The 14,092-nt window shown below is 36.5% G+C and overlaps 1 protein-coding gene across 1 annotated transcript in view; it reads left to right on the top strand.

The window, feature by feature from the left end:
* The window catches only part of AGMO (alkylglycerol monooxygenase), a 189,245-nt gene that overhangs the window by 81,250 nt on the left and 93,903 nt on the right, over positions 1-14,092 (top strand). Inside the window, exon 5 of the mRNA XM_064703304.1 lies at positions 683-778. Coding sequence (XP_064559374.1) covers positions 683-778 — 96 coding nt within the window. The remainder of the gene's footprint in view (positions 1-682; positions 779-14,092) is intronic.

The raw sequence follows: 14,092 nt of genomic DNA, 5'->3' as shown, positions 1-14,092 counted from the left end.
GATCTTTCAAGATCATCTTTTTTCTGAAGAAAAAATACTGACTTTTAACATATGAAGGTCTTAAAAGTTTTATTCTGTTGCTCAGCCAGTCAATTAATTGTGGATTTCCCAAGTAAGCAGTTTTCTGATACTTTTTTCATGCTAGCATGTTTTTAGGAATCAGCACTATATTGGGACTTTATGGGAGATGTAATGAGAAAGTTGAGGTGAGAATTGTAATTAACTTGGAAACCAAGCAAGTTGTCTTACCCTCATGGTGCTTATGTAGGGAGTTTGGATGGAAAATCTATGGTGTTATAAATTTGCACCTTGTTTAGTCTGTGATAATTCTTCCCTATAGGGCAACCCTTAATGTCAAGGCTATGTTGCTGTCTGCTCCATATAGTATACAGCATATAAGCATCTAATACCAGAATTTATGAATTCTTATGTTGGATTTTCTACTTGCTCAGTTTGGCTTGTGGGAAATCTCTTTTGGAACAATTTGTGTCTCATTTGCTATAGCACATCAAGTAGTAACATAATAATCACTATCTATGTACACTATGTAATGTCTGCATTATGGATGTATTAGAAGAAGCAAGTATATTGTACAGTGCTTTGAGCTCCTGATAGTACTTCATTGTATCACCATGAGTTTAGAATTAGATAGCTAATGTATGTTTTCTTTTTCATTTTTCAGATGTTCAACTTGCCCATGGCTCTTTTCATTCCCCCTTCGGTGTTTGCTGTTCATTTACAGTTTAATCTGCTTTACCAGTTTTGGATACATACAGAGGTAAACCAGGTTTTTAAGCCATACCTAAACAGTTAGCCTGGAGCACTGTCTTGGAAATCCACTAGCAGCTGATTTATTGTGTAAGAAAAATCTTTGTCTGACTTCTTTAAGGAGAAACATCTGTTCATTTTTATTCCTTTTTCTGAATATATATTGCTAAGTTTATAAGAAGCAATGAGGCCAGTTGGTCCCAATTAGATTTAGAAAAAAAAAGTAACTATAAGGAATCAAAACTTTTTGCTATTTTAATACTGTATTTTCCTATCTTGCAGCTTATTAAACATTTTTGGCAGATATTGAAGCTGATTTCATTTCTAGGATAAATATTTTAGGGAAAAATACCCAAAAGTAGGTGCTTCTTAAAGATAATTTAGAGTTGCAACTAAATTTTGGTGTTGTTTCTTAATGCAAGTAATTCTCAGATGAAAAATGCTCTATGATTATCTGATGGCTATTTGTTTATGACTACACAACTTCATTTCTGTTTTGTGAATGCATAGACCATATCTAGTTTACATACATACATGGTTAATAACACACTGTAGGTAGCAAGATGTTTCCCACACTTCTCAGATAGTTCAGTGGCCTTTGCCTTCTTCCTTACATTACAATAGAGGTATTTAAAAGTACTTTGTGTTATAAGTCAGTAGCATATTTCTCATTAGCCCCAGGTGGGCTGTGGGCTCATTATTTCTATCACGCTTACTCCTTTGTTTATTCTGCCCAGAAAGATGCCTTTTCCTCTCTAATTTCATGATGCAATATATAGGACAATTCTTTGGGAATTTTATTTTCTTCGTGTGATATTTTAGGTGTTTATATTGTTTAAATTGCAGATTTTTAAAATTTTTTTGTGTGTTTTTCATTAAAAAAAAAAAATTAAAAAAATAAAAGTCAGATAGTTATAGTGGACCAATAGGAACCTTTGATTGTTGACATTTTTTTTCTGTTGGACACATTTCTAAAATCATTAACATATGTCTGATGATGTAAAACACCATTTGAATAGGAAAGGCTTAGATAAAATGTCACACACCTCACCAGAAGTGGCATAAACTGAAGCAATACACATTTAAGCTTTTTTAAATATTTTGAAAAAATTCAAGCAGTCCTTGAAACTATACCAAATGAATACTAGGCCTCCTATGGTAGCAGTTTCTTTGACCATGCTTTAGGTTCTACAAATTACTTTAGTGTGCTTTGCCACTAAAAAATTATAATATGCCTTATCTGTATCTTCTCTGGTGTTTGATGCCATCTGTACCTCGGCTGAGAGATTTCTAACATTCTGCTGTGTAGCAGTAACTCAATGAATCTCAGCACTGGTGCCACGGTGCATGTCTAGAGTTTCTAAAGTGAATTTCAGAGGCTTATGAATTGCCTACATCCCTCTAAAGTGCTAAATCCTTCATAGGGCTTAAAAGGAATTTCCATAGCATATGTGCAATATGCCAAGTTTAGACACTAGTCTAAACAAGAATGAATTTCAGTCTCAATGAAAAGATAAGCATTCCTTACTATTAAATTATTGTGCTGGTAGGAAAACAATAGGTCTTTTGTATTAGTCCAGTTGATCCACTCATAGAACTTTGCTTACAAGGGAAGTTATTCTTAATGTTGATATTGTTGATTTTATAGCACAGCTGAAATCGGTTGAAATATGTTGGAGTCATGCTCTAAGGTCAAAAATTATGTCGGGATAGAAATAGGGTTTACACCATGTATTAGCAGATTTCCTGTTCTCAAGGGCAAGGCATTGACAGAAAAAAGGAAAGGAAGGGAAATGGTATCAACTATTCAGGCTTATGTTACCCTATATTTTTGGTCAAATTAATATGATGCTTCACCATTATATTGGTGTTTCTTTGCAATAGCTGTCATAATTTAACTGTTTAAAACTATTGCTGCTCTTTTTTTTTTCTAATGGTTCTTTTCTGAATTTTAATGATCCTAATTTTCTTACACAGATTTTATTACTATGAAAATCCTTTCTTCAAGTCTCTGTTTCTGTCAGTTTAGTCACACTCAGAGTTTGTTCAGGGCTGTAGCCTGGGGTTCTATAGCAAACAGCATCCTGTCTCAGCAAGTGCTGCTAGCCCTTGCTTTGGGAGCAGATATTTATCATCCCCCAGCTCTGGGAGCCCGTGGAGGGTGCTGTTACATGTCATTAGGGGTCTAGGGGAGATACACCTCATTATTTCCCTTCTGCCAATGTAATCTTACAGTAATGTAATCGTTTGCTTGTAAAATGAAGAAGCAATTGATTTTTTTTTTCCCCCAAATTTCTGTTGCTTTTCATCAGTATAAATTTCCCGATACAGTTTTGGCCCACACTGACTAGTCACAGATGTTTGGAAATTGTCACCTCACGACTTTTGATTGCACATCTTTCTCTTTAAGAGAAATAAAATCTAGTAAGATCAAGGGGGTAAAAAATCTCTCTTCCTTAATAGATGGTGATTTTTTTTTTTTTTTTAATAAAGGACTGAAAAGGAAAGTACATGCAGAATTTTTTTCTTTTATAGAAGAGAAAAAGGTGTATATAATTAATAGGAAAGATTTTAAGTACATGAAAAAGCTTCTGAGGGAAGATGTTTTGTTTTGAGAGAAATATAAATTGAATTCAGTAATTACAAAAGAATGATCTTGCTCGTCTGAAACTTTCTGTGCCATGTTTCAGCCTAGAGCAAAGCTTATAGCCAAATAGAATACCTGGTATTTTCCTATACTTAAATTTTACATGTGTCCAGTGTTGCTTTAAAAAATATTAAGAGATGTTTCCTGTGTTATAACTTTAACCTGTCTCATTATTTGTTATGTCAGTTTTTGTCCAGCTTTACTACCAACATATCAGACATGGTCTATTTTATTTTAACTCAAGTGACTCATATATTCTTGTGACTACAGTATCATAAAGATCAAAAGTACACATTTGTTCTACCTCATTTAGACTTCTGTATTTCCTACATGCTTGGTATACATTAGTTTTTGTAATTTTATATAGAATAATACAGCATTTTAAGCTCTATAAATCTTATATAAAAATTATACTATTTTTCTGCTGCTGGATTCTTTTACTATTGTTTATTATTAGAATGGACTATTGATACAGGAAAGGCATGCCTGAAATTAATAAAGTTGTGTATGCTAGAGTGAAAATACAACTTTAAGACTTATGTCATATATTTGTGTTCAACTATTTTTTTTCACTGCATCCTGGATCAGTGGGCCAAGGCCAGAGATACAAGATTTGAAGCCAAATGCCAGATCTTGCATTTTGATCACAACCACCCCATGCAGGGCTACAGGCAGGGGGAAGATTAGCTGGAAAACAGTTAAGCATGGAAGAATATGGGGATGCTGGTTGACAGCAGCTGAACATGAGCTGATGTGTGTGCCCAGCTGGCCAAGAAGGCCAATGGCATCCTGGCCTGGATCAGGAATAGTGTGGCCAGCAGGACCAGGGCAGGGATTTCCACCCTGTACTCTGCATTGGTGAGGCCACGTCTTGAATCCTGTGTCCAGTTCTGGCCCCTCCCCACAAGACATTGAGGTGCTGGAGCCTGTCCATAGAAGGACAGTGGAGCTGGGGAAAGGTCCATTGCACAAGTCTCAGGAGAGTGACTGAGGGATCTGGGGGTCTTTAACCTGGAGAAGAGGAGGCTCGGGGGGGCCTTATCCTCTCTGCAGCTGCCTGAAAGGAAGCTGCAGCCACCCGGGAGCTGTTTTCTTCTCCAGGGCAACCAGTGGCAGAACCAGGGGAAATAGCCTCCAGCTGTGCTAGAGGAGGTTCAGGTTGAACGTCATGAAAAATTTATTAGTTGAAAGTGTGGTTAAGCATTGGAATGGGCTTCCAGGGAGGTGATGGAGTTACCATGGCTGGAAGTGTTCAAGAAATGTCTGGACATGACACTTAGTGCAATTGTTAAGTGATGTGGTGGTGTTTAGTCGAGGGTAGGAGTTGATGGTCTTGTAGGTCTTTTCCAACCTTAATGATTCTATGAATATTGCACCATGTACATGACAATCTGAAATTATCACAAGATTTTGTCAAGGATTCAAAATAAATCTCTAAGTAGCACCAAAGCATTGAATAAACTCCTAGTAATTAATTTAAATGAAAAATGAAGGAAAAAAAAGGCAACCCAAGAAGACCTCTGAGAAAAACATTTGACAACGATGGTTTAACTATTGGACTTGATGATCTTAAAGCTCTTTTCCAATCTAAATGATTCTATGGTTCTGTGATCTCAATAAATTAAAAAAAAAAAAAAAGAAAAAAGAAAAAGAAAAAAAGAAATTTTTGTTCTATCCAGTAATGTTCAGGTCAATCAGATCTACTCTTAAATAGTCTGGGAGAAATGCCTCTTTGACCAGACAGACCATTCTCATCTAGATCATAATGGAAGTAAAAAAATCCCAACAACTTTAGTCAAAGGGCACTAAAAAACTAATTTTTCAAAAGCCACAGAATGCTTCAGGACTGTTACTGACAGACAGAAATACTCCATTTCGGTTTATTTTCGCAGGTGATTCAGAAGGTCTATGGCTTATATTAAACTATATCCTTCCATTATGCATTTATTACAACCAATAAGTTAGGTGTGTTTATAACCTGATAGACACCTGTGAAAAACAGAAATTAGTTTCTGTTGGTTTAGCTGTAATTTTTATGAGATGTCAAACTGTATTTAGAAAGTATCAACTGATCCAGTCCCTGATGGTAGTAATTGCAGCAGCAGATTATTCCTTGCCTATTTGATCTTTGACATGTATTGGTTTCTGTTTAATTTTCTAATTTAAGGAGAGAATATGATCTGCCCTTAGCATACTCACAGAAGTCAGTTTTTTTAAGGCATCTCTTGTTTAAGTCTTTCTACCTCATCCAGCTCTGGGAGCAGAAAAAGGTGAGCCACAACTATTAACCAGAAGTAACATGGGTGAAAACAGGTGAGGAATGGGAATAATTTTAGCAATACCTCATGCAGACTGGAAAAAGAGACATAAAATTGCTACAGATATAGGGAAGAATACAATTGGTGTTATCAGAAAACACCCATTAGTAAAACTGAAACTTGCTGAGGAATTGTATGGTATTTGTCAAAAGGATATTTTTCACTTATGCACGCACATTGTGCACTGGTCTTATTTTTTGTCTTAGGACTTGTTTTGCCTTTGGCTTCCACTCAGTTTTCTTTAAAGAAAAGCTTTGGAAGAGAGAAATTGGGAATTCTTCCTGCTTTCATGCCCTGCACAGCCCATCTGGGCTCCCTGAGTTCAGGTGAGCTCTTGTGGCCCAGTCCTTAAACTCTTGCATCAATCAGATCATACCTAGGAAGATGGCCAGATTCAGGAAAAAAAACCAGCCTGTTTTGTTTTGACTTTATTTTCCAATGAGGAAATTAAACAAGCAGAGGACCCAGGTAAAATAAAGGAAAATATGTAAAAAGCATACATTAAAAAAGTATACATAAGTTCTTCTAAGTAGCAGGACACCTGTGATTACCATCATATCAGTAGCAAAAGCTCTTCTTGAAACTCGAGAGGACTTACTTGTCTTTTCAAGCAGAAGCTGTTTGGGACAAAAGTCTATTGGATGGTAAAAGAATCATAATCGGGACACTGTGATAAATAAGTGACAGTATGAAACAATAGACAAAATATTGTTATTAGTTTCCAGGTCCTAACAATTGAGATTGGTCTATTTCTTTGCAAACTTTTTTTTTCAATTTTCTTGGACCTATTTTCTCTGCATTGTGTACTATAGTCTCATTTAAATAAGCAATAAGGGATTTCAGGAGTTAAAAAAAATGTTACAATGTCTATTTCATCTATTTCAAGTACTTGCAGTAGTTTTTTAATCCATTTCTCAAAACAAAAATGTAAATTTTATCAAGAAATAAGACTTTGAATTTAAAAAGCATTTTAAAAAAACTTAATTTGACAATTACAAAACTTATTTGACTGTTACATGTTTTAGTAATGTAATGTTTCAGTGTTTGTATTGGAAAGAAAATAGTTTTATTCTTGTGGTTGATTTGTGGAGTTGAAGGAAGGTTTTGGTAAAGAGCAAAAGTATTGAATAGTTTGCCGATAAAAAAGGAGATGCTTTATTTGGAGGGAAACTATCTCTGGCTCTGGTTTACAAAGTCATATATTTATTGTTTATAATTCATATACTTATTGTTTATATAGTAATATATTTACAAAGTATGTCTGTTTATTCATTACTAGTTTACTGGACTGTGAATATTTCCTATAAGGTCAGTAAGATATGAATCAAATTTAACTCATGGAAGTGTTTGCAAAATTATGGCAAACAGGTGGTATTGAATGGATCACATTGGAAATAGAGTGTGGTGGACTGATCTGATCTCCTGGCCAGGATAAGGAATATCATTTTACTTTTGTTTTGCTGCTAGTGTTTTGGTTTGTGTTTGTTGGGGTTTTTTTGGTTGATATTTTCTTAATCTAGAAAGTATCATCTGTAAAAGTTAAAATCAGTAATACTCCAGAGTATTAAGTAGAATTGTGAAACTGCAGTATCTCTTGAATTCGATTCTAGAAGGTCACTTTGAATTCAAAAACCATATGCCAAGAAAACCTTTATATTTTTTCGTTCTAGTATATTGCTTCATTTAATGAAATAATAATTTCATTTAATTTGGGCATGTAAGCCAAAAATAGACACAGCTCTGTCTGATGTTCCCTTTCATTTAAATTAGAAACACACACATCTGTCCCTGTCAGGTTACAAGGAATCAGAAATTTACCATTCAGAAGATTTTGCTAAAAGTGATCAAAGGGATTGTCATGGTTTGAGCCTGGCACAGAGCCAGTGCCCCCCCATGAAAATGCCTCACCCTGGTGTCTGCTGTGAGATGTGACCAGGAATAAGCAAAACAGGCTCTAACTTAAACATAAAGGACACTTTATTACTTAAACTACAGGAAAATAGGGAAAGACTATAAGGAAAAAGAAGAAAAGAATTGAAAACCTTACAAAAAACCATTTTCCTCCTCCCCACCACCTGACTTTCCCAATCTAATACATTCTCCCAAAACACCCGGTACGACACTTTAGTATACTCAAACATCAGTTCATGAAGAGGAAAGGAGTCCTTCTCGTTCCATAGGCTTCTCCTGGAAACACACTGAAACCTCGTGTGCTTCTCTGTCACTTCGGCACCGCCCGGAAAAAAAAAGTCCTTCTGCCGCTTGTAACATCGTCCTTCCATGCCCAGTGCTCTCACCACTGAGACATGGACCAGAGCTGCTTTTAGGGTTGTCTTTCAAGGATGCCTTGTCTCACTCCAAAAAGGCACAGTCTCTGCTTTTGGGACATCTGTCCCCCCCATATTTTTCCAACCCCCTGGGGCCGGGGGATCCTCACGAAGAACCTTCCTGGTTTTTGAGGCACTGCCTCCCCCTAAATGCAGTCTGTGTCACAGGAACAACTGAGTCCATAGCCACGAGAAAAGTCCAGCCAAAAGGCCACTCCAAATCATCTCTCCCCATCCAATCATCTCCACATCTCATCTCTTATCTCCCTTCTTATTCAGCTTCGAGGAGGATTAGCATTTTTGCAAGGCCCCAATCATGCAAGAAAGGGTTAAAAGTTTTCAGTCTCTGTTGGTCCGGAGCGACTCCCACGCACGCTGCCCACACGCTGCCGCTCCGGCCGGGCACTCTCCCTCCTTCTCCTCCTGGCTGGCTGCTCTCCTGGGGGGGGGGGGGGGGGAGGGCTGGCTGCCCGAGGGCTGACTCTCTGGGGTCTTCCACCCTTCCATCCTCGAAGCTCCCCGAAGCCCCCGAAGCCCCATCTCTGTCCAGGCCCCGGGCCTACCGCATGGCCGGCCCCTCCCCCGCCCAGCAGCAACGGGCCGGGCGGGGGAAGAGATCTGACCTCTTCGCCCGACGATGTCCCAAAGAGGGAGTTCCAAGGGCAGTGCCCTGCTTTTAACCCCTGTGTATTCTCGGAGGTGTGTCCAAACCCCACTGGCTACACCAGGTGTCAGTATCAAACCCAAAACCTTCATTGGTTTGACCACAGCTTCCCAGAATTCCCACTCCTTCCTGGTCAAACCACAACAGGGATGAAGGTAATTAGAGGTGATTACAGCCATTCTCCTAGTCTGTTGTTCAAGATTGTGTCAGTGAATATTCAATGACATGATGATTTAACTGGAATTCCTAGAAACAGGTGATATCATCCACAACCTGTTACATACTGTCTTACTGTAACAAAGATCCAAGAAATTATTTTAAAATTATTAAATTAAATTATTTTAAAATTATTTTATTATTAAATTAAATTATTTTAAAAACAATAGGAAAAGAACTGTGTGATTTGCATGAAGAACCAAACTCTGGTTCACAAAAGAAAGTTCTTGCCCCATTCCTGATAGCTGATGCTTTTATCACTCATAAATTCATTATTTGTTTGCTGCAAACTTTCAAATCACATGCTTACTCTGGAGTGAAAGAAGACAAATTCAAAAAACACCAGGAAGATAAACATACTTTCTTTAATGCAGACAGTGACTTTCTAGGTCCAGCTAGGCTATATATGCAATACAGACATCAAAACTTAAGCATGATTCCAAGAAACAAAGAGATCTCACTGCTTCAATCCAGCCTGTCTGCCAAAAGGGTTTATTAGATTTTCTGACCAACCTGTAGGATCAAAGTCTTGTCATCATTGCACTTGCCAGAACACAGAAAAGGGCAAAGCTGACAACACTATCATTAAACATAAATACTTGCAATAACTGTAAAATAAGTTCCAGTTTTCCATGTTTCACTTGCCCCATGAGGGGAGAAAAGTATTGTCTTTCTAGATATATATGGCATATAACTCTGCTTTTTGTTTTAAATAAAAAGAATAACAAAAGAGAGAGAAAATAAAACATTCATAAGAGAGCACACTGTTCCTGTCCTGCTAAGTGTACATTGTGCTTGAGCACAGTATAATCAGGAAAAACATTGAAGGATGAAGTTTGGAGTTCCTTCCTTGCACCAAAAAGCTCAATGGTGATTCAGAATGCCAGTGCTCCACTTTAGTAGTGTCAGGATGAGCCTCCTATTTTAACTCTGTGTGAACTCCTGTTTTAATAATGCTGTGCACCCAATAGCTCTGAATACAATATGCAGCACAGGAGCCATGATCTTTTTCACTCAAAGGTGGCTGTTGCATGATAATTAGGGTTATGTTGGTGGTTTGCATTTGATGGGCAGCAATCCAGACAGAAGAATCCTCCCTGTTGAAGCTGAGTTGCTAGTGAGGCCAGAAATAAAAGGTTTATGGGACAAGAACATAATCAGTAACTGCAATTTGGATCACAGTAGTTAAGTCCTAGAGTTTGAATGTTGGCTTCTGTTCTTTTCACCAAAGACTTCTTGCAGGCAACAGCTGTGAAATGTTCACTTCAGCAACAGTGAGCTTGACTATTGCTAATCTGCCTGCAAAAAACCTAAAACTAAAGATTGTACTTAAAGAATTTTATTTAGGTCACTTCTATCTATTAGGTCCTTGGAGAATTATCAAGATAAATGTGAAGTGAGCTACGTAGAGATGTAACACAGTTCAATACATTCTGCATCCTGGAAAAATAATCTAAACAACTCATTTACCAAATGAATTTAATGTAGTAATGAAAGGATATCACATTAATAATGTTAAAGATTCTGTTTTTTGTTTTAAAAAACCCTCTTTTTCCATCTTAACATATTACACGTAATGCTCTTGAGTTTTTCTCATGGCTTGTACTCACTGAGAATCTATTTAGTTATAGCTTCAAAGCCAACAGAAAATTTGAAAGACCCTTCTTTGTTAAAATCACAAAGTATAGGCAGCTGACTATTTTTTTATCTGTTTAGAAAGGAAGATGAAGAGCCTCACTTGGCTATATTTTAGTTTATTTCAGGGCTGGCATACTGATTTATGACTTTCGGGTTTCTTTCCTACAATTGCCAGAATGTATTTGTCAGGCTGCTGAAAAATACTGAAATTGTATAGCAATTTTTCTCCTGGAGTTTGTTTAAAATGCTTAACTTGATGTATGACTGAAAGTGTGACTTGCTCCATGCTCTGCTATTTGTAATGCTGCAATTAAGCCAATCAGTTACTGTAAGTTTCTTCATTTTTAGCGGAAAAATTGATTGAAATTTCCTGTATGTGCTCACCTTTCCCACAAAGCTTAATTGGACCTATAACGAAAACAAAAAGGTTGCATCCAGTTGTTGAAACAGTTAATTTAATATTCATGTAAGATGCCAATTTGATTCAAACCTTACCTCCTGGTTGAGGTGTAAAACAATGGAAAGTGACAACAGCCTGCCTTCAAGATAATTTATTATAGACACATTTCTTAAGTCTGTGTGTTTATTATATAAATATGCCTTAAACCAGACTGTCCATTAAAACTAGGCTTTCACCTCCCATTCCTACAATCCAGATTTATCAGAAATTCACCCTCTATGAAACTCTTTATGATCCCAACATGCCTGATTCCTCTCACTTGTTTTATTTCTAAACTATAAATATTGTTTTTTCACTACTCAGTGTGGAAATTCAGCTATATCCATTTTACATGCTTACTGGAGTAGAAAACTGCCTAATCAGATAGGAAAACAGTTGGCGGTGTATAAATCAGAGTTTGCCAAGGATTTCAAAGTGTGAAACTGGCAGACGAGCACATATCCCAGGAGTTCTGCCTTTCCCCAGCTTCCCTGTAGAGATTTTACATGGCAAATCTGGTCACCAGAGCCATCTGTATAAATACATGGGTGTGTTGTCCTGAATTAACACAGCAGCTCTACTGGGGAATGTAATTAAGGTCATATTTTAAAATTTCCCCACCAGGCTGTCTGAAATACAGATTTATATACCAGGAATAAGAATCTTACCTTGATTTTGATGAGGAAATGACTTGTAATATGTGTTTTACTACCAACTAGTCTAACAGAAAGCCCAAAGTTAAGTTGAGTGCCCCGTAGTGATGCTCCAGGGATGAATTTACCCTCTTCTGTCCTGCAGATCAGTACCACCATGATATTGAAAGTAATGCTGTGCTACAAACAGCTTTCCTTATGCTCAAAGGAAAAAAAAAATTTAAAAAAAATTTATATGCGAATAGTTTTACTGTAAGGTTGCCTGCTTTACTCAGTTGACATTCCTTCCTAACACTGAAGCTGAAACAGAGCTAAGTAAAGATTCATGTGGTAGTGGTGACAGGAGGAGTTGTTACACAAGATGTAAAGTTTCCCTTGGATTTCATGTCACGATTTTTTCTCATTACTTAAACAAGAACTGCATTGAAGTGGTGCAGGTACCAGGCAATAAAGATTTCCCTTGGTGCTGACAAACTCTGAGACCGCAGGCGGAGGTGCTTACATGCCACAAGAGATATTCCATAATGTTCTTTCCCTTTAGGCAAGGAATTGCTGTCACAATGGAAACATCTTTATATAACAACTATTGTAGGAAAAAAATCCATTTAGTTTCTGTCATATATATTTGAAGATTTCAATTCCAGGATATTTTATTCAGTATTGTATGAAAAGTATTTCTAAGTATGCTTTATTTACAATGCTTTTGGAGTTCCTTCAATTATTGTCAGTAGTTCTGCTTTACTGTTTAATGATACCCAAGTAAAGCAGAGGAAATATGTTGCTTTTTAAAGAAAAGAAAGAAAGAAAGAAAGAAAGAAAGAAAGAAAGAAAGAAAGAAAGAAAGAAAGAAAGAAAGAAAGAAAGAAAGAAAGAAAGAAAGAAAGAAAGAAAGAAAGAAAGAAAGAAAGAAAGAAAGAAAGAAAGAAAGAAAGAAAGAAAGAAAGAATACATGTTTTGTGGGAACAACTTTTATAACATATATATATGACATGCCTACATATTTGATTTGCAGGTAGTGTATTGAGTCCATTTCTAAGGATTTTGACAAGTGAAAAATTATTTTTGTGGCAATGGGACATTAAAAAAATGAAGGAAATCGGAAAAGAGTTTTGTTGGAATGTTGCAGTTCATCTATGGGTCACTGGATGGGAGTTTAGGTGCACATGATGTGTTAATTGAGAAAGGAAAAATTGCAGACAGGAGTTGATTTAGAACAGTAGGTGTCTGTATCAGGGAAACAAACACAAACGTAAACCCCAGTGTCATAATGGTCAAAATACAGATAAGGTTATCATTGGACAGCAGTTGGAGTATTTAAACTTTTAGGGTACTGGTAGTAATTTTGCTGTATTCCCCAAATCACTTTAGTTGATGATACATAGAATAAGAATATTTTATATTCACAAGCAGACCTTTTTTTCTTTTGAGTAGTATGAAATAAGTTTTGAAGTACTGATGGCAGGGTTAGGGAACAATGACATTTCAGCTATTATTTTTTTACTTTTTAGAATACTTTCCAATAAAAAGATCAGATGCAAAAATTAGAGTAGCAGACTTTTTAAAATGAAAATCCCAATTACGAGCATAAAAACTAAGCTGATCTTCTTATCACATTTGTTTGGTGTTCTTTAAAAAGTTTAATTTTTTTTTCTAATATGTGATCATGAAAGCTCTTACTCTAAGAAACCGATTTGAATACAGTGATATTGCAAGCTGAAAATATTTTTCTCTCTGAATGGCTGAAACTTAGTGATCTGTGTGCTTTGGTGACTGGTTGTACTTGCAGTGTAAGCCAGGTTTCTACAAAGAATGCTTATGAGCTCCTTTAAACTTGCCATTCTCCAAGGAAAATGTCTGGACATAATAAAGACGCAGAAATGAGGACAGACTGACAGATGAAAGGTGGATGGGTAAGCAGGATACCTGCCACTGCCTTTCTTCTCTCTGGATTATTCTTTTGAACCAGGGCTCTTGCTACACCACATTAAATCTTGCTATGAGTCAGTTCTTACAAAATTAATTTCTTTCAATATGACTGCAGAAAGTTCCTGTCAGCTTGATATGACCATGTCAGAATCATGTCTGGTAAAAATTGTCTTGCTATCCTATCCAATTTACTTAGGTGAAAAATCTGCTTCTAGGAGTTTTGCCCCAGGTAAGATGGCAGAATAAAGAAAAATTCAACAAATTTAAACAAAAGAGCTATGTTGTTTGACATGTAAGTGCTGCAAGAGCTTTCAAAATTGAGCTTTTCAGTGGTGATATATTTCTGTATGTTGGAAAGATATATGGTTATATTTATAGCATTTATGTATTTATATTTCTTTTGGCACCAAAATTATGGATTACTAATGTCAACATACTGAGATTTTTGCTTCATCAGGTAAAGAGTTTTGCGTTCCCTCTGAGCTTTAAAGTCATG

This window comes from Zonotrichia leucophrys, chromosome 2 (genome assembly GCF_028769735.1).
Source record: "Zonotrichia leucophrys gambelii isolate GWCS_2022_RI chromosome 2, RI_Zleu_2.0, whole genome shotgun sequence".
NCBI lineage: Eukaryota > Metazoa > Chordata > Aves > Passeriformes > Passerellidae > Zonotrichia > Zonotrichia leucophrys.
The sequence above is the reverse complement of the archived record's forward strand: the minus strand, read 5'-3'. Positions and strand labels throughout refer to the sequence as shown.